Genomic DNA, 21,742 nt, shown 5'->3' with positions numbered 1-21,742 from the left:
AGTTTATGAATAATAATAATAATAAAAATACTGAGAGTCGTCCTCGAGATCATGGACATATTCCGGCCGGATTGTTGAGCCGGTTCATTGACGTGCACACCAAGCTCATATTTTTATCATTTCCTTCTTAATTTCATTGGTAAGTGTTATCTTTTTCTTTTTTACCACCTACAGTAACTTGAGACACATGTTTCTCTCACAAGAAATTCCGCCGTGGTTCTGTCTTGCGGGAAAACAATGACATTGCGACGCTGTCATAAATCTAGAGCTGTCCCGACTAGTCGACGTAGTCGACGTCATCGATGACGTAAATCCGTCGACGAGCACAACATGCCGTCGACGGTTAATGAAGGGTTAAAAAATATATATGCGTGGAAAGTTAGAATGTCGGATGCTCTGTTTGCAAGCAGGGAAAGCGGCACAAAAGCGCACCAGAGTGTCCAAAACATGACTTATTTCAAAGAAACAAAGGAGAGTACACTCTTCTTTCCTGTCTCTTCAGTGCCAAGCTTGGCTGCACGTCGGCCGTGAAAAAACCCCTCAAGCGCCTTCACGCAGTTTGTAAGGTTTTTTTTTTTTTTTTCTTTCATTTTTTGTACACCAGAGGGTGCTGTCGCCTTACTAAATAATAATGTTTCATTGACAATGGGCCTATAAGTGCTATTAGTATTGTTCTTAATGCTAATTGAAAGGTTTATTTCATGTTATGGTTTATTTTATGGTATAGAAAATTATATAAGGTTAAAAGGTCATAAATATATACAGTATATACAGTGATTGCACTCAAGGGAGAGATTGTCAATGATAAGGTAATAAGGTAAAGGCAATTCATATAGGCAATTCATTGATATATAAATAAGGTTTAAAAGGAAAAAGGTGAAAAGTTTTTGTTAATTTCTAATTGTGTTGCTTTATTTGTGTGCGCCGTAGCTCTTACGGTGTGTTTACATCAAGGATGGAATAAAAGTTGTAAACCATCAGTTTAAGAGACCATCTTTTCAATCGGGATGCTACACTAGTTAATTCTATCAGCATTTGAACTCATTGTTTATTTGTGATTTATTATTGTTATTTACGTATTTATTTGTACTTTAATAAATGATTTGAGTGTTCCAATATGTTGTTTTTTTTTTAATTGATAAGCGTCAACAAAAATTTCATTGCTAAATTAGTTTAAAAAAAATAAAAAATAAAAAATAATTAATTAATTATTAGATTAGTCGACTAATCGTAAAAATAGTCGGCTGACTAATCGGGAGAAAATTAGTCGTTTGGGACAGCCCTACATAAATCGTCCTATTTCGAGAATGCCGTCGTATGTCGAGACAAATGATGAGTCAAATATTACTACTGATGCACCCATACCCATACCAGTATTGGCAGGGTTGACGATCTGGCCCGAAAAGGTGGTATCGGTATCGGCGAGTACCAACAAACAGGGCACCAATACCATTTGCCGGTAAACACTGAAGGCAGTTTTTTTCTCCTGACAGTCACTGCAAACACTAAACGCTGCCTTTTTTTCTCCTGAAAGTCACTGCACTCTGTGTTGTGTGATGACACGTGATCACTTTGCTTGCCAAGCAGCTTTCGCTATTGGTCTGCTCCAGACCAATGAGAGTGGGCCAATAGCCGCTTTCAACCAATGGCAGGGCAGCTTTTTCACATGTAGGAAAAACAAACTACGAGAGTAAAATGTCGGCGGTCTGGACAAATTTTAGTTTATAATCTCCATCGAGTACAATAACTGCATGCAACATTTGCGGTCTAAAAGTTTCAAGAGGTGGCGTTAAATCGGCCAGTTTCAATACCTCGAACCAGATAAAACATTTGAAGTCGAAACATGTGAACGAACATAAAGAGTTTGAGGCTGCCACAGCAGGACTGCTATCCAGAAGAAGGGGGCTGGACTGGAGCAACAATCTCTGGTCAGTTCACTACATCTACTTTACTTTTATTGTCTTTTACTGAAATAAATGCCGCAGTAATTTGAGACCTGTTTCCAAAGTAGGGTTGCCACCTTTCAGAAATAAAAATAAGGGACTTCCCCCTCCCGCCCAAAGCCGTACAGGCGACGAAAAAAAAGGGACATCCCCAAACTCCTAAAATGCATAGAAATGTATCTATTTATATATATTCCATATTGGTTCAATACGGAACTCAACTTTTAATTTCCAATTCAGAACGATTCCTGATTTCAAAGGACGGGTGGCAAGCCTATTCAAAAAAGCTGTAAAATTCAGCTAAGCTAAGTGGCTAAGTGTATGTTGCTGCTGGTGCACAGATAAGGAGGCTAACAGAGAGACAGGATGCTGTGGTCAATTATTAATACTTATAATTTCATGAAAGTTGCAGTGTTTGGCCTTTGAGATCCAATATTCAGGGTTTTAAAAAAGTTTATTCAATTAACTCATGTTATTTTTACTTTCTCACTGTTGGGCTGGTATTATATATATATATATATATATATATATATATATATATATATATATATATATATATATATATATATATATATATATATATATATATATATATATATATATATATATATATATATATATATATTAGGGCTGTCAAACGATTAAAATTTTTAATCGAGTTAATTACAGCTTAAAAATTAATTAATCGTAATTAATCGCAATTAATCGCAATTCAAACCATCTATAAAATATGCCATATTTTTCTGTAAATTATATATCTGTAAAATAAATTGTTGGAATGGAAAGATAAGACACAAGATGGATATATACATTCAACATACGATACATAAGGACTGTAGTGGGCATTTCACTCTACTGTCATTTAAATCTGTCTATGCTGTCCTCACTCCGAAGCGTCCACTTTTTCCAAAGCTAGACAGCTAGTGAACAACGCCTTAATAATTAGACTTCTTCCTTTTTCATCTGATTTATTAATAAAATGGCCTCAAACCATTGTCCTCTTTAGACCGTCGTAAAACTACAAAATAAAAGTACACAAGCATTGCATTAGCAACAACGTTAGCTTAGCACGCTATACAGGTTCACTAAACATAAACAAAAAGCGTCTCATACAAAAAATATAACATTTCGCTTACTAACATAATATGTACATTCTTTACAACAACCATACTTACGGACAAATCTTGTCCAATGATCATATAAGCACAACATTATCAGCCCGAGACGTCGTGCAGCCATAATGAAGAAAGAAAAGAAGAAAATAATAAACCATGTCGCAAAGCGACCACAAGAGTTCGCTGTTGGACAGCGCAAAAAGCCTTGCTGTAAAACTTACCAAAAGGCAGAATACTTTCTAAACGGGACATGTGCGTTAATTGCGTCAAATATTTTAACGTGATTAATTTAAAAAATTAATTACCGCGCGTTAACGTGATAATTTTGACAGCCCTAATACATATACATACATACATATAAATTTCAAACGAAGTGGTATATAGGCCGATACTGCACAGCCAGGTATCTGTATCGAGGCCAAAAATGGTTTCGGTGCAACACTAAACATTACGTGGGATGTTGAAGGGATTGTATGTCGATGAATCGTATGTCAAGGTACCACTAAATAAAATCTAAAATCTAAGATGTTTAGAAATACAAATGTGAACAAATAACAAAGTCAAACTCATTTGACCTTTTTCATGCTGCTTTCCGACCATCCTTCCATCCACTGGACCGAACACTTGCGGTAAAAAGCTGGATTGCTCTCACAGATGATGGTGAAGTTGGGGTTTGAACAGTCCATGATTAGTACAATGTGGAGATTCTGTAGTATTCCTATTACACATTTGACAAAGAAAAATGAAATGGAGAGTATAGTTTGAACATAAAAAGCCTTTCCTCATAAAACTAAGACCGCAAGTTCCATTAAGCAGTGGGTCTGCCTCTTGATGCTTGTATTATTGTCCCTATGAATAGAATTCTGCGACAGACCTGAATAATGAGCTGTCAGAAGGCTTTTTAGTGGTTTGACTTAAACATTAAGCTATTGAATAAATTCTTTGGGCACAGTTTCAACCTTACTGACCCTGAATCATTTAAATGGTATGTTGCTCTGTACGAGAATAGGAGATATGGAATCAGTTCCAGAATAATGACAGCTGGATGGTCTGGAGAAGTGTAATATGAATAGAGAAAGAAAAGATGAGCAGATACACTGCTGGCAAAAAGTATTGGCACCCCTGCAATTCTGTCAGACAATGCTCAATTTCTCCCACCAAATGATTGCAATTACAAATGCTTAGGTAGTAACATATTCATTTATTTTGCTTGCAATGATGAAACACAAAAGCGAATGGGAAAAAAATTAAATCATTATCATTTTACACAAAACTCCAAAAATGGGCCGAACAAAAGTATTGGCACCCTTTGAAAAATTATATGATGCTTCTCTAATTTGTGTAATTAACAGCACAGGTTACTTACCTGTGGCACATAACAGGTGGTGGCAATAACAAAATCACACGTGCAGCCAGTTAAAATGGATTAAAGTTGACTCAAACTCCGTCCTTTGTCCATGTGTGTACCACATTGAGCATGGAGAAAAGAAAGATGATCAAAGAACTGTCTGAGGACTTGAGAAGCAAATTTGTGAGGAAGCATGGGTAATCTCAAGGCTACAAGTCCATCTCCAAAGACCTACCGAGTCTACCGTGCGCAGTGTCATCAATGAATGTAGAGCCCATGGCACTGTGGCTAATCTCCCTAGGTGTGGACGGAAAAGAAAAATTGACGAGAAATTTCAACGAAAGATTGTGCGGATAGTGAGCCCTTCCTCAGGTGATGGGAGGTTGGCTGATTACAAGTCAGACGAGTGGAGCGGCCACAGCTGAGAGTGGCTAACATCAGCCAGCTTTAAAAGCCCAGCAGACGCACCACCACATCGCCCGATCAACTCGTCTGGTTCCTTCTTCAGTTGTTTCTCGCATTGCTTTGATACTTTCCTCTATCACCGGCTCACGACTTGTTTTTTCTCTCGCCCCAGGACCTGTTCTCTGCGGGCCCCTTGTCGTATTCCACTCCTGCCTTCTTCCGAGCTCCCTCGCCCCGCGCCGGCTCAGTTACCCCAAGCAGAGCAAGCTACAACAACACATTCTTCCTTGTGGTCACTAATAAATCATTGCTCATCACAAGCCCTGTTTGTCTGCACTGGGATCCTCTCCTTCTCACGCTCCCTAACAAGGCAACCTTCAAATCTCAGAGACCTGGAGCAGTTGACCAAAGAAGAATGGTATAAAATTCCAGCAGAGCATTGTAAGAAACTCATTGATGGATACCGGAAGCGGTTGTTCGCAGTTATTTTGTCGAAAGGTTGTGCTACCAAGTATTAGGCTGAGGGTGCCAATACTTTTGTCCAGCCCATTTTTGGAGTTTTGTATTTTTTTTTCATTCTCTTTTGTGTTTTTTCATTACACGCAAAATAAATTAAGATATTAATACCAAAGCATTTGTAATTGCAATCATTTTCTGGGAGAAATTGAGCATTGTCTGACAGAATTGCAGGGGTGCTAATACTTTTGGCCAGCACTGTATATTACACATGGAGTGCAAAGGAATGGCAGATAAATGCAGCATGCTCACTGAAGGAAAAGTAGTTGTATAGGGGTCCAGTAAATCCATCCTGGGAAGCAGAATCTTTGAGGGGAGAGAGAAGAGGCTCCAGCTCTTCAGGGGTGTAAAGTCCAGGAACCTCGCCTTAAATAACACGCAAAACAGATTCTAACTTAAATTTGAACAATGTGTAAAAAAAAAAAAAAAATCCAAATTAGACCATTATACTCTAGTAAAATGAAAACGTACCAGATGAAAGCAGGCTGTTGACCATCTCTAGAAAAGCAGGATCAACGAACTGATAGTCCTCCAACAGGAAGACAACCTGCTGCCCTTCTAGTCCAGCCAATTGCATCACCTGCACACATTGCATATATTAACATGTAAAGCACAAAGTGTGTCAAGAAATTATGAGTAAACAGAGATGATGCAAACCAACACCTACATTTTTTAGATCATTCTTAAAATGCTTCAGAGAATAAGCACGTGAGATATTTGGCGTAAACAGGGAGTATCCATGCATGTGTGACACCAGAAATGTGGCTGTGTGCCGCCCTACTCCACTACGACCCGCAAGAAGCAGACAGCCACCGGGCCGGCTCAACACGCGATCAAGCCTGGAGACAAAGTCACACACTTCCCAGAAAAGAAGGAGGTCCAGCTCTCTGTTATCACGACTGTACAGCACGAGTCCCTAGAGAGAAGGTGCACAGACACAGATACCATCATTTTCCAACACAAAAAGATACAAACACAACAAAATGCAGATGTAAAAACAGCAAACAAAGAAAAACTACAATATACATCTCTCAAAACATTACAGATTTTAAGTGAAACATTTTAAATTGAACAACAGTGAGAGGGAGTTCAATTCACACACAATATATAGTAGATTTGTATAAAGGTTATACAGTTGACTTTGAAATCAAAGCAAATATTCCAACATATTGCAGTGTACCTTATGAATGACTTGCTTGAGGTCAGAAGAATGCAGACGTCCCAGTTGTTTACCATGAGGAGGCAGAGCCTGGCCTGGAGCTATTACAACTCCTTCAGAGACTCCCCATGTTACATAGAAAACATCTGCGCATTGGGAGAGAAAAAAAAAACTGTCAGAAGCCATACTGTTTGTGTGCACATCCCTTGACAAAATGAGTGATTTTATGAAAATAACATTAATATATGGAGAGAACTACAGTTGTGTTCAAAATTATTTAACCCCCACAGTGGATAATTGTTTTTGTTTGTTGTTTGGATATGTTTGACATTCATTTTTCATCTTGTTTATAATCACATCAACTAATGACATTTCAAATAGACAAATACAACTGAAATACAAATATTTTTGGAAATATTCCAATTAATGGCCTTTCTGTGATTACCACATTGACAAAATTATTCAACCCCCTAAGGCCACCACTCTTAAGAACAAAGGATTCCATCAGGCATACGCGGAGTTTAAGGGGGGGCACGGCCACCTCATGGTGGCTGAAAAGTGTCATTGCATGTAATTGAATGTCCTATATACAGCTGTGGTCAAAAGTTTACATACACTTGTGAAGAACATAATGTCATGGCTCTTGAGTTTTCAGTTATTTCTACAACTCTGATTTTTCTCTGATAGAGTGATTGGAACAGATACTTCTTTGTCACAAAAAACATTCATGAAGTTTGGTTCTTTTATGACTTCATTATGGGTGAACAGAAAAAAGTGATCAAATCTGCTGGGTCAAAAATATACATACAGCAGCGCTAATATTTGGTAACATATCCCTTGGCCATTTTCACTTCAATTAGGCGCTTTTGGTAGCCATCCACAAGCTTCTGGCAAGCTTCTGGTTGAATCTTTGACCACTCCTCTTGACAGAATTGGTGCAGTTCAGATAAATTTGATGGCTTTCTGACATGGACTTGTTTCTTCAGCATTGTCCACAAGTTCAAGTCAGGACTTTGGGAAGGCCATTCGAAAACCTTAATTCTAGCCTGATTTAGCCATTCCATTACCACTTTTGATGTGTGTTTGGGGTCATTGTCCTGTTGGAACACCCAATTGCGCCCAAGACCCACTCTTCGGGCTGATGACGTTAGGTTATCTTGAAGAATTTGAAGGTAATCCTCCTTCTTCATTATCCCATTTACTCTCTGTAACGCACCAGTTCCATTGGTAGCGAAACAGCCCCACAGCATAATACTACCACCACCGTGCTTGACGGTAGGCATGGGGTACTTGGGGTTAAAGGCCTCACCTTTTCTCCTCCAAACATATTGCTGGGCATTGTGGCCAAACAGCTCGATTTTTGTTTCGTCTGACCACAGAACTTTCCTCCAGAAGGTCTTATCTTTGTCCATGTGATCAGCAGCAAACTTCAGTCGAGCCTTAAGGTGCCGCTTTTGGAGCAAGGGCTTCCTTCTTGCTCGGCAGCCTCTCAGTCCATGGAGATGCAAAACACGCTTGACTGTGGACACTGACACCTGTGTTCCAGCAGCTTCTAATTCTTGGCAGATAACTCCCTACTTGCAGCTTGTCCTAAAAGCTCTCTAAAAGGTCTTCAGCTAGTCCAAAACGCAGCAGCAAGACTTTTAACAGGAACCAATAGAAGAGAGCACATCACCCCTGTGCTCCAGGCACTTCACTGGCTTCCAGTCGAGTTTAGAATTCAATTTAAAATACTCCTTCTTACATTTAAGACCATTAATGGGTTGGGGCCACCTTATCTCACCGATGCTCTGGTTCCATACCGCCCCAACAGAACACTCCGATCTCAGAATGCAGGTCTACTGGTAGTTCCCAGGGTTTATATAAGTACTGTCGGAGCTAGAGGCTTTAGCCACCAAGCCCGTTTTATGGAATCAGCTTCCAGCTAGTATTAAAGAAGCCGAGACAGTCTGCACATTTAAGATTAGATTAAAAACGTTCCTATTCGACAAAGCTTATGGTTAGGCTAGTTGAAGTCAGAGTAGACTCAAGGTTTAGTCTAAGCTGCACTAGAAGCTATAATGCTGGGGGCAGTACAGCCGCTGAGTTCTATCTCCTTTCTTACTCTACCTACCACTTGTCTTACTTTATTTCTATTTTCCAATTTTAATATCTAGTTGTCTAGTCTCTTCATCACTAGTCACCCAGTGTCCCCTTTCCCCCCCTCCCCTCTGGGGAGGGGCTATTTTTCAGCTGCAGCCTCCTGACTGTCCGGACCCCTGGCTGGATAGACGTCCTCGCTGCTACCCCCGTCTCATCTGACTAGAGGGACCTCCTCTTGCTCCTTTACTCCACTGTATTTTTACGGACGATACCTTCGCCTGCTAATTCCCATTAGCAGTTCTGGGGTTCCTGTCTATCCGTCCTGGGAGTGGATCTCTCCTGACTGTGGTACTCCCCAAGGTTTCTCATTTTTCTCCCAATTGACTCTGGAGTTTTTGGAGTTTTTCCTTGCCGGCATGGAGGGTCTTAAGGATAGGGGATACCCAGGACTTGAACTGTATCTATTCATCTTTGTTGCTTCATTTCTAATTGTGTATCATATTGCCTCTGTAAAGCCCTTTGAGACTTCTGTTGTGATTGAGGGCTATACAAATAAAATTGAATTGAATTGAATTGAATTGAACTGTGATTTTAAAATTGAGTTTTACGGTAAAACATTGTCTATAAAAGTTGTAAAGCAATAAAACAAAACCAAAAAATGAATGAAATGAACAAAAAAAGCGGCACGGTGGCTGAGTGGTTAGCACGTCTGCCTCACAGTTCTGAGATCAAGGGTTCAATCCCGGGCTTCGGCCTTCCTGTGTGGAGTTTGCATGTTCTCCCCGTGCTTGCGTGGGTTTCCTCCGGGAACTCCGGTTTCCTCCCACATCCCAAAAAAAACATGCATGGTAGGCTGATTGAACACTCTAAATTGTCCGTAGGTATGAGTGTGTGTGTGAATGGTTGTATGTCTCCTTGTGCCCTGCGACTGGCTGGCAACCAGTTCAGGGTGTCCCCTGCCTACTGCCCGTAGTTAGCTGGGATAGGCTCCAGCACCTCCGCGACCCTCGTGAGGTAAAGCGGTATGGAAAATGAATGAATGAATGAACAAAAAAAAAAAAAATTTATAATGGGTCAAAATTATTTTTCGAACAGATCATGTGACTACCACCTTAGACTGTCATTTGCTTTGTTTACCCAAAACCACCCGAGGACCGAAGAGATGGATATACATATTTTTTTCAAACCTAAGCTTTCAAAAGCGACAACAACTACTGAGCAAGAACCAAGGATTGAAAATGTGGATCATGAAACGCCAGAGAGCGCCGCCAAAATGGTGAGTGGAGTTTCAATTTGCCCCACTAAAGACGCTAATTGTACAACAGAGTCACCAACGCTGTCTAGTCAATGTAGTTACCCCCGGCTAAAATTGTATCCGCTAGCCGTGGGAGCCCGCACAAACACATTAGTTATGAGTTATGTCGACTTAAAACAATGAATTGAAGCCAGAAAAGAACCACAGTTATATATTTTGGACAGCTACGTTTATTAAACTGGAGAAACTCCATACGGGACTTGAATTACAGTAATAACAGTTATAGGTCATCTGACGAGCAAAACAGTGAAACATTGCCTTTTTTTACGTTCAGTACATATGTTACGTTATACGACAGAAAAAAAGTTGTTTTTTTAATGGATGGGCCATGTTTAAAAATCTCGTAGATAAGTGCATCACCAAAACATGGAAATCAAGCAAATCAGTGCAGCGCAGTGGCTCCACCCAGGGGATACGATTTTTGACGGTGGTGGTAACTTACATTGGCCCGACGCCGGTGGGCGTACCATATTCAATTGATGATGGTGTTGGCGCACCCTGATTTGGAAATCCCCTCAAGAATGATGGGAAACAAAAAATGCATATTTTCAACTTATTATTATAAATATTCTTGTGAGTTAATTTTATTGTTGACACTGCATTTCGGAGTCATCAACATGTTGTGCCCCCCCTGCCCAAAAAGTCAAACTCCACTTATGCCATTAGGTGCTGTCAAACAGATCTGTAGAATTGTCTGTAGATATGAACGGAATCCTAATGAACAGCAATCAAGCAGATTTAAAAGGATTGTGACACATGGCTCTTCTTGGCAGTTAATGGCAATTAATCTTTACAACATGGTGAAGTCCAAGGAATGGTCAAAAAAGTTTAGAGAGGAGGTCATTTCACTTAATAAGCAAGGATATGGATATAGAAAGACAGCAAAAGGACTAAAAATTTTAAGATACACAATTGGGAGTATAGTTCGCAAGTTTAAAGCTAAAGGCACAGTGGAAATGCTACCTGGGCGTGGTAGAAAGACGTTACTGACTGCAACTGCTGTGCGATACCTGAAGCGAAAGGTGAAGAAAAATCCCCAGGTGACAGCAGAGGAACAACGACAGGACATGTCATAGAAAGGTATTCAGGTTTTATCCCAGACAATAAGACGCATTCTGCGAAATGATAGTTTCCATGCAAGAACTCCCAGGCACACCCCCCTGCTGACTCCAAAGTACAATAAGTATGTCAAAAATCATGTGGACAAACCCCAAAGGTTTTGGGATACTGTTCTCTGGAGTGATGAGACTGGAACCTTTTGGGCCAATGGATCAACGGTACATGTGGAGGAGAAAGAATGATACCTATAAAGAAAAGAACACCCTATCTAATGTGAAGCATGGTGGGGGGGTCAGTCATGCTCTGGGGGTACAGAGAATCTTCAGCGTGTGTAAGGTAAGGATTTTAGTTCAATACCAGGAGATCTTGGATGCAAATATCATCCAGTCATTGACAAAGCTGAGGCTGGGTGAGGTTGGACCTTCCAACAGGACAATGATCCTAAACATACCTCAACATCTACCACATACTGGTTGCAAAAGAAGTGCTGGAAGATTCTGTAGTGGGCATAGCAACCACCAGACTTATCCCATTGAAAATCTCTGGTGGTAATTGAAGAAGGCAGTTGCAATACGCAAGCCCAAAAATGTTAATGAAGTGGAGGCCTTGTCCCATGAGGAATGGGAAAAGATACCTGTGGATCACTGCAAGAAACTTGTGTCAAGCTATGCTTCACGTCTATACTTCACAAAGATATTATCTTTGTAAAGGATGTTGTACTAAGTACTAAAGTTATATATATACCTAAGGGGTTGAATAATTTTGTCAATGAAGTAATCACAAAAAGGCCAAAAATTGGAAAATTCCGAAAAATACTTTTATTTCATTTGTATTTGTCTATCTGACATGTCATTATTTAATGTGATTAAAAACAAGATGAAAAATAAATGTCAAACTTGCAAAAACAGTTCTCTACTGTGGGGGTTGAATAATTTTGAACACAACCGTATGGGCATCAGAATGGATTTTTTTTCATCCTGTAATCCTTTAAGCGACAGTTCCTGAGAAGGACCTTCTCCTTTATAAAACTGTTACACATGTAGTAGGTAAGGAATGACAAAAAAAAAAACATGACAGAAAGACGTGGCCTACCAGTCATGTTTTCAAGAGCATCAGAGCTCCAGTCCCCACGGAGGATGGAGGAAAGGATATTATCAAAGGTATGGCGGTCTTTGGAGGAAACAAGACGGTCTCTGAAAATTCTTATAGCCTCATATGCTACCACCACCAGCACACTGTCTGCGACATCTGACTGAGCTATGAAAAAAATACACACACAGAAACAAAAAATCTATTATTTAATCAATTTTAGTAAGAAAAAGTAGGTCTATTTCTTAACAAGAATAACTGGCATAGGTGGGTAGAGTAGCAAAAAAACTTTACTTCAGCAAGTGAAGAGTTATATCCATGGGCGTCGCCAAACATATTTCACAAGGGAACGTGCCCTGGAATTGATCTGCAGTGCCACAGTATAAATTTCACCGGTAAAAAAATAAATACCGGTACTTTGGAGTTTTAAGTCTACATAGAATAATCTACAAAATGCGCCTATTTAATATGTTCATGTTTCTCTGAATTATCTGCACATGGCTCCTTAATATGGTAATTTATGCACGTAACTTTAGCCGCGATACGCATATGAGTTGAAACTTTCTCGAAGCACCTTTGGGAGAAATGCTGTGTTCTTGTGTGTTGGGAGCTCTCAGTTCCCAAGTTGGAAAATCGTTCTGATGTGTTGTAAGGTCGTAATGTGGGATAAAAACATGGTTGCTAAATTGCTACAAAGAAGAGTAAACTATTTTAATGCTCCAAAGATACATCAAAAATTGAGTGACTGTTTGGCGCTTTTTATAGACACCATGTAATAGAGAATCATTTTTTGATTACTCCAACAACACGTGAATGCAGCATCAATATTACAGTGCGCGTGCCAGACTGCCAATCATACAGTCGACGGTGCAAATGTCATCTTCTCACCTGCTTTACAGGTTAGTGCCAGATAAACTGCCCATCCTTGTTGTTGGTTTTCACCTCTGTGTTGATGTTTGTTACATTGCCTATTCCAATGAATTGTGAATTTAAATAGTTCAACTTTACTCATTACGTATCAGGGAGTTAACTGCAGTAAACTACTCTAGTCGCAAATGGAAATAGCAGATTAGTAAGGACATCTATCAGTTAACTGGCTATGAATACAATGACAATTAAATGTGATTTGAGTATGGTATGTGGTATTTGAATTTTATCAATACTGATGCTGTTTATTGCTATTTGTTTATATGACCAAAATGAATAGAATCAATCTGTATGAAATAATTGCCTATCTTTGGGATACAATGTCTAACAATTTTGTACGTGTGCTCATCATAATTTCCAGCTGTTTTAAAAGCATTTTATTTGTTACGACAGTCCCTGCAATCTGTTACATGATGTCTTATTTTTTCATTTCTATTTGACACAAACCGCATTAATCTTGCAAATGGATATTAGAAAGTTATTTGCTCACAGCAAGGATGAATGAGAGAGGTAAGCTAGGTAACTCACCTAGGCAACATAAACCACTTTTAGGTCACAACCTACCAGTTGAGAAACACTGATTAATTGCATAACAGTTACAGTGATATATCCCCACTTCAGTCCAGACAAAGTAGAGCAGCAAAGTGCAGGAAGGGGTGGAAAAGATGGAAGTTGATGAGCATGAGCAGAGGTGAATTAGCTATCAACAAGGGATGCCCCAATTTTGATTTTGAATACTGATGGCTGCAAAACAAAAGAATGTCACTGTTTTACAAAAACTTGAAATTTGGTTTGATTTTATACTGTCTAAAGCGATAATTCTGAATTTTAATGATAGATAAGTGCAGGATTTTTTTTTACTTGCTCGCCAGTGCTCCGCTGTGTCCCAGTATTGTATTAGTTCTAATGACGCCCCTGGTTATGTCAAAATAATGTTGCTCAAGAAAACGTAAATGTAGTCATTCAAAAATTTTTATTCAAGTACAAATAGTAAAGTAATTGCATACAATGTATACCGTATTTTTCGGACTATACGTCGCACCTGAGTATAAGTTGCACCAGCCAAAAAACGCGCAATGAAAAGGAAAAAAACATACATAAGTCACACCAGAGTATAAGTTGCATTTTTTGGGTCAAATTTATTTGATAGAATTCAGCACCAAGAACGGATATGTCATCTTGAAAGGCAATTTATAATACAATAGATAACCACAGGCTGAATCGGTGTACGGTATGCTAACATTACATGACGCTAGAAGTTAGATCGGGCCTAAAAAAATCCAGCCCAACCCGACGCGGCCTGAGCCCGATCAACTAACTTGATTTGCTTGCCCGAGCCCGAAAAAAAACTGAAATTTCATGTTTTATTTGTAGGCACAAGCCTGGAAAAAAAAACAAAAAAAATGTTTTATTTGTGAGGACTCAGGAGAAGGAGGAAATGCGGGATGCGATGTGTGGTTGCGTTTTGTGTGGTCACGTTTAGGACGATGCCGGTGCATATATGCATCTAATGATAACAAATTAAAGACTATCTTTTGTAACAAATTCTCCCAGTTAAACTAGACTTTAATATGGATATTCAATAAACATTTGCCGGTATATCTTTTATATTTGTGTGTATGTCCTAACAGGCGGCTAGTGGATTTGACATTAATTTTAATCCCCTCGAGTTGGCAGAAAAAAAACTTAAGTTTTCTCAATGTTTAAATAGTCTACATATTTTAATGATCATTATAAATGCATTTACACAACGAAATAACGCTGGAAAAGTTTGTTAAATATATTTCTCGTATGAGACCAAAGTGCCACATTTGTTTACATTCAGCGAAGCCGAAACAGGTTTCCGTATCTTCAACAATCAATTTGAATCCTTTCCATATCCCACTCCTACCGCAGTTGTTTGCTTTTCAATTCCCCTGTCTTTAGTTTGTTTTTCACTCCTATAGCTGCTCCATATCGAAAAGGAAATACCAGGATGCTCGCGGAGGGGAAGATTGAAAAGTGAGCGGGACTACTGCGTTCACGTGCGCAGGCATGCACAGTGTCTTCTCAGTTTTATCCTAATTATTTATTTCATTTAACATCCATACATCGTTTTGGTATCAATATATGAATACATATTTATTTGAAAAAAAAGTTAGCGAGAGATTATCATACTGTATTATAACCCATTACATGACCATATTAGACTAAAAAATTTCAAAAAAATCAGTTTTGACAACAAAAAATCTACAGAAATGAATCAACACCCGTCCAAACAGCATGACTGCCCTCTAGTGCAGAAAACACATTTCCTACCATGATATCAAAACTATCATATCTCAGGTTTTCAGTGTTCAATCGATGCAAAATAAAAACTGGGAGTGAAGTTTAAATTCACGCTTTCGATGGATGCTAATGGCAGCGCTCTCCGTGAAATAGTTTATTTCTTACGGCGCTATGAAGACGCCACGTGATTGAACAGGCCGGCGTGATTATAGGACTTCTGATTGCGAGCTTGTATGCTGTCATGTGACTGTATTTTTACGTCTGAGCATTACAATGGCGTCATGTGATTATTGTAGCGATGTCTAATTGATGTAAATGGTAGAGCCACTGTGGGCATCTCTGGCAAAAATTAAGTAAAATTTAATGTATAGAAAAAAGAAGAAAAATGTAACAACTCTAGTGTAGCTCAAAGTAGCAGAGTAAGAGTAGCGTGTTCGTCTTCACAAATCTACTACAACTACTACTAAAATGTATAGCGTGGTAAAACTACTCTTTGAAGTACATTTTTCTAAAAAAGTTACTGAAATAAATGTAACAAATTTACTACCCACCTCTGATAACAAGTGAAGAGATACAAACAAATTATGCACATTTTTTTTTTGTGTGTGTGTGTGTTTTTACCTGCAGTGAGGTCATATCTAAACAAACTGAGGACCCATTCGGTTAGGATGCACGGGGTGAAAAGATAGTGACTATGATCATCCACTGTAAACTTGGCTTTCACCTATTAGGAATCAAACACATACTGCATTATTATAATGCGTACATATTAACATGTAGCATGTAATAATTACATTTTCTGTCAAACACTAAGAAGTTACATTTCAGTGCAATAAATCATTTATTAAGGGTATTTTTTTCCTATTTGAAAACATTTAATCCAATTTGTACTAGTTAGAGATATTGTATTCAGTAATTTGTAAAATAGTTTGGCCACAAATACAGATGTCCAATTCAGTACCTGTTCATAGAGCTGAACCAGCGAACCAGCCAGCTGGTGTGTTTTCCCTGTGCTGGCCCAGGATGCTTGGTTGCCCAGGCTGTGTTGGAGAATTGGCTGCAGGTACGCTGAGTAGATAGTCTGCAGCTGTTCTCGATCTGGATAGCTGAGGCACACAAGCAGATTGGCGACAGAGCAGATAAACAATATTAAAATTCATAGTGATGAGGTTGATGGTGAGGAAATAATAATGAAGAAAGTGGAATTACCACTGCACTTACTCTATGGTGCAGATGCGAACTATTGATGAAAAGCGTGATGTCAACGAATGGCTCCCAACAGCACCACCTGTTGACATTGATGCCACCACCTGGATATTCTCCAGGCTAACCCACTCGAGATTTTCATCGTAGAACCCTTTATACGTCAACATCTGGACAGGTGAGAGTGGGATGAACAGGACACAAATAGAGGAAATTATAACTGCAAATTGAATACAAAATGGGAAAGACTTCATTAGCAGAAATGGTTAATGACATTGTTTTGTGGAAACCGAACGTTCAAATATATGCACACATTAACGATGCGTGTGTTACATCGAAGAAGCCATTCAAGCATTTTTTGATTTGGGAGGATTTTTTTAAACTTAATTCAGAGCAAATTACTATTATTGCCCTCAGCAGTCTAATTGATGACATGTGCTAAGAGCATCTGCCATTTCAATAAATTACCACCCTTTTAACCATCTTATCTAAACATATGACGCATTTAACATCTATAGAACACCGTTAAAAAGAATAATCTGTCAGTATTACTCTTTTAAAGTGCATTCCATTCTTACATGCGTGTTATTCAGTTCAACAAGTATGAAATTTTTACCTGTTGCAGGAAGGCTGTGAGGTTGCTGGTCCCCCACTTATCAGGTTTGGGTAGGTTGATGTCTTTTAGGTAGAGGACCAGGTTTTCACAGTCCTTGGGTCTGAAGACTCGACCCGTGTTGGAGCTGAGCAATAGGCAAGTCTGACTAAGTTTCTGGAGGACGTGGCGAGACGAGGTCTGTGCACTACAGTGAACTACCGCCACTTGGGTGGAGCGTAGACGGGAGAAGGCAAAGCGTAGGAGCATTCTAGAGGTAAAAACATAAAATTAAATTATATTTTTATTATTCAGTATTTGAAAGGGGCATTTGTGATATGTAGGATATATTAAGAACAAGAGGGCATAAAAAAAGTATTATTAGAAATAGAGGTCGACAGATATATCAGCCGGCCGATATATGGACTTTTTTCCAACATCGGTCGACGGCCAATTAAAAAAAAAAAAAAAAATCCGATAAAAAATTATTTTGATCAGGCATCTGTGTGGGCAACCGTGGCCGTTGTTGACTGACGCTAGGCCTCGTAATGACCCTGCAGCAGCTTGAAGGCAGGCTGGTACAGGAAGTATCAAGCTTGCCTGTTTTGCAAATATGATTGATAAGATTTATTTTATCTTGCATGAGAGAATATACAACGTTACTTTAGCCTTTTAAGGTGTTTATCGACTGATCCTTAGACTCTAAATGTAACTCGTAGCGTTAGCGTAGCATTCGCCTTAGCTTTAGTATGGCGAGCATCCTCTTAAACTCTTACTTGTTTACATATCGTCGTGACGTCCAGGTGGGTTTAATTATTTTAAAATAATGTACTGTTTTTGCTGAGTGTGTATAATCCTAAAAACAAGTGCTGCATTTGTTGGTTTCGTAGCACGAGACCGAATTAATCCTTTAAGTCTCAGGTCATCATTGTAAATTTGAAGCTGCTAAAGCAATTTTTTAAAAAATTCTTTCATAGTCTACGTGCTTTAACCATTTATTGCCAAATGTATCACATTTGATACACTTAGTTTCATGATTTTGAGACTCATTCAGAATTTTGACATTTCTTTCCCCTAAAAATTTATGAATGCAAATCAACACATGCCTCTGCAGCTTCCGTGAGGAAAAAAAAAATCAGAATTTAGCAAGAATTATAGATATTAAAGTGCTTATTACACATATTCATTTCGATTTTTCTTTTTTACAAATTTGGGAAAACAAAAAAAAGGGTCCGTTAAGACTTTATTTTACGAATTTTAGGATTCTCTCACAATTGCTTCATGTTGCAGGCCTTTAAGGCTTAAAAAAAGCATATCAGCCTCAGATATCAGCTTGCAATATTGGCTTTGGGTATCTGCAGTTGGCTGAAAATTATTTTGGAAAGCAGTATCTGCATTGGCATTTGAAAATTCCACATCGGTCGACCTCTAATTATAAAATAATTCGGCTTACATGCTACATGAATAAAATGTTCTGAGTGGGGGTGTTAAATGTTGTACGAAAACACATTGGCCAAAAAAAGTGACCTCTACAGCAAAAGGAGTGAATGACTAAGCAAGTATTAAAAAGCATGCAAGTGACACAACTCATAAACAGAGGGAAACTCTATCCTTTAATTCCCTCCTGATTGCAAAGCTAATAAATGGTTGACAACTACCTGCAGAGAGAACATCTAAAAGGTAATTTTGAAGCATATAAATCCCAATAAAACAGGACTTGACAGCAACTGTTGCCAGTTTTGAGCCATTTAGCCAAACAATCCTTCCAATCCCTCTAACTGTGGTTGAAATAAGACTAAAGCTGGCCTCCAGACAGCGAGCACCAAATGGCCAATGACTTAATGGTCAAGGATGCTATTCGGTAGCTAAGTTAAAACTGTTGTTCTCTGATCAATTATTTACAATGAATTTGAGGAACGTGATAAATTACGCCCTACCTTATATTTCTTAATAACTCATTTGACCGTCGTCATAATGTAAAAAAAACTCTCCATTTACATTTGCTTTGCAACCGTCAAACTGATCTTGCCAAATTTATAATGGTGAGTGTTCGTATGTGTATATATATAATATTAAACAAATATAAAAATAAAAACATTCTAAAGTCCCAAAAAAGGAAAAAAAAAAAACAATTTTTAAAATGTATTTTAAAGAAGTCCTAGCGGAAACACTGTACACACATTGAACCACTCATAAAAAAGAAAAAAAAAAAAATCATAAATTGAGAACCCTGATTACGCCACGGTAGGAAGGTCGCTTTATGTACACCCCAACCGACACTCTGATGCAATAAAACACAGATTATTTTCAATCTTTCATTCATCATCTGAAACGCTTATCCTCACGAGGGTTGCGGGGGTGCTGGAGCCTATCCCAGCTAACAATGGGTAGCAGTCAGGAAATACCCTGAACTGGTTGCCAGCCAGTTACAAGGCACATAGAGACGTACAACCATCTCCACAACCACACACACCTATGGAAATTTTGGAGTGTTCAATCAGCCTATCATGCATTTTTTTGGGATATGGGAGGAAGCTAGAGTCCCTGTAGAGAACACACGCGGGCCCGGGAGAACATGCAAACTCCACAGGGAGGAAGAACCCGGTATTGAACACACAATCTGAGAGCTGTGAGGCGAATGTGCTAAACACTTTTACACCGTGCCACCCACAGATGATTTTAGTGCGCAAATTTAAAAGAGTTCTTTCCAGATTCTTAATTACCATACAGTGCTGGCCATAAGTATTGGCACCCCTTCAATTCTGTCAGATAATGCTCAAATTCTCCCACAAAATGATTGCAATTACAAATGCTTTGGTAGTAATATATTCATTTATTTTGCTTGCAATGAAAAAATACAAGAGAATGAAAAAAAAAAAAAATCAAATCATTATCATTTTACACAAAACTCCAAAAATGGGCCGGACAAAAGTATTGGCACCCTCAGCCTAATACTTGGTATTACAACCTATAAACAAAATAACGGCAAACAACCGCTTCCGGTATCCATCAATCAGTTTCTTAGAATGCTCTACTGGAATTTTGGACCACTCTTCTTTGGCCAACTGCTCCAGGTCTCTGATATTTCAAGGGTGCCTTCTCCAAACTGCCATTTTCAGATCTCTCCACAGGTATTCTATGGGATTCAGGTCTGGACTCAGTGCTGGCCACTTCAGAAGTATCCAGTGCTTTCTCTCAAACCATTTTCTAGTGCTTTTTGAAGTGTGTTTTGGGTCATTGTCCTGCTGGAAGACCCATGACCTCTGAGGGAGACCCAGCGTTTTCACTCTGGGCCCTACATTATGCTGCATAATTTGTTGGTAGTCTTCATACTTCATAATGCCATGCACAAGGTCAAGCAGTTCAGTGCCAAAGGCAGTTAAGCAACCCCAAAACATCAGGGAACCTCTGCCATGTTTGACTGTGGGGACCGTGTTCTTTTCTTTGAAGGCCTCCTTTCTCCCCTTTAAACTCTATCTTGATGGCTTTTCCCAAAAAGCTCTACTTTTGTCTCATCTGACCAGAGAACATTCTTCCAAAACCTTTTTGACTTTCACAGGTAGGTTTTAGAAAACTCCAGCCTGGCTTTTTTATGTCTCTGGGTCAGAAGTGGGGTCTTTCTGGCTATCCTACCATAGAGTCCCTTTTCATTCAGATGCCAACGGATAGTTCAGGTTGACACTGTTGTACCCTCGGACTGCAGGACAAATTGAACTTGCTTGGATGTTAGTAGAGGTTCTTTACCCACCATCCACACAATCATTCGTCGAAATGTAGGAAGGTTAGCCACAGTGCCATGGGCTTTACACTTATTGATGACAATGCGCACGGTAGACGCATGAACATTCAGGTCTTAGGAGATGGATTTGTAGCCTTGAGATTGCCCATGCTTCCTTACAATTTTGCTTCTCAAGTCCTCAGACAGTTCTTTGGTCTTCTTTCTTTTCTCCATGCTCAATGTGGTACACACAAGGACACAGGACAGAAGTTGATTCAATTTTAATCAATTTTAACTGGCTGCATGTATGATTTAGTTATTGCCACCACCTGTTATGTGCCACAGGTAAGTAACAGGGTCTGTTAATTAAACAAATTAGATGACCATCACATGATTTTTCAAAGGGTACCAATACTTTTATCCGGCCCACAGTTTTGTGTAAAATGATAATGATTTAATTTTTTTTCCATTCTCCTTTTGTGTTTTTTCATTGCAAGCAAAATATATGAAGATATTACTCATAAAGTATTTGTAATTGCAATCATTTTCTGGGAGAAATTGAGCATTATTTGACAGAATTCCAAGGGTTTCAATACCTTTGGCCAGCACTGTATTTTCCGCACCATAAGGCACAACGGAGTATATGGCACACTGTCAGCTTTTGAGAAAATTGAAGGCTTTTAAGTGCGTCTTATAGTGTGGAAAATACGGTATTTGGAAAAATACAAAGTTATCCCAGAATCTGTCCTTGCAAAAATCCTAAAAGATAGTTTTAACTAACAATGTCAAAAGATGTACAAGTAAAAGTTGACTAATTACAGTAGAAATTCACTAATTAAATTCACTTTATCCTCCTTACTCTATTAATGTCGCTGAATGAATAGGGAATATACACGAAACACATCCGATTGAACACAAGTGCAAAATGGTGTAAATACGTCAGCCCTGGTTTTTTATCTTCATAGAATGAGAAAGTGTATCTAATGAAGAGTTTGTTCTTATG

General features: G+C 38.9%; 1 protein-coding gene across 1 annotated transcript in view; it reads right to left on the bottom strand.

Moving 5' to 3' along the window:
* The window catches only part of dync2h1 (dynein cytoplasmic 2 heavy chain 1), a 231,897-nt gene that overhangs the window by 115,740 nt on the left and 94,415 nt on the right, over positions 1 to 21,742 (bottom strand). The window contains exons 47-56 of the mRNA XM_057838672.1: positions 17,046 to 17,292; positions 16,448 to 16,599; positions 16,188 to 16,332; positions 15,848 to 15,950; positions 12,035 to 12,199; positions 6,508 to 6,632; positions 5,995 to 6,243; positions 5,799 to 5,907; positions 5,580 to 5,693; positions 3,634 to 3,776 (exon numbers count right to left, since the gene is read on the bottom strand). Of these exons, the coding sequence (XP_057694655.1) occupies positions 3,634 to 3,776; positions 5,580 to 5,693; positions 5,799 to 5,907; positions 5,995 to 6,243; positions 6,508 to 6,632; positions 12,035 to 12,199; positions 15,848 to 15,950; positions 16,188 to 16,332; positions 16,448 to 16,599; positions 17,046 to 17,292 (1,552 nt within the window). The remainder of the gene's footprint in view (positions 1 to 3,633; positions 3,777 to 5,579; positions 5,694 to 5,798; positions 5,908 to 5,994; positions 6,244 to 6,507; positions 6,633 to 12,034; positions 12,200 to 15,847; positions 15,951 to 16,187; positions 16,333 to 16,447; positions 16,600 to 17,045; positions 17,293 to 21,742) is intronic.

Source organism: Corythoichthys intestinalis, chromosome 6 (genome assembly GCF_030265065.1).
Source record: "Corythoichthys intestinalis isolate RoL2023-P3 chromosome 6, ASM3026506v1, whole genome shotgun sequence".
NCBI lineage: Eukaryota > Metazoa > Chordata > Actinopteri > Syngnathiformes > Syngnathidae > Corythoichthys > Corythoichthys intestinalis.
Note: the sequence above shows the minus strand (reverse complement) of the source record. Positions and strands in the feature narration are given on the sequence as shown.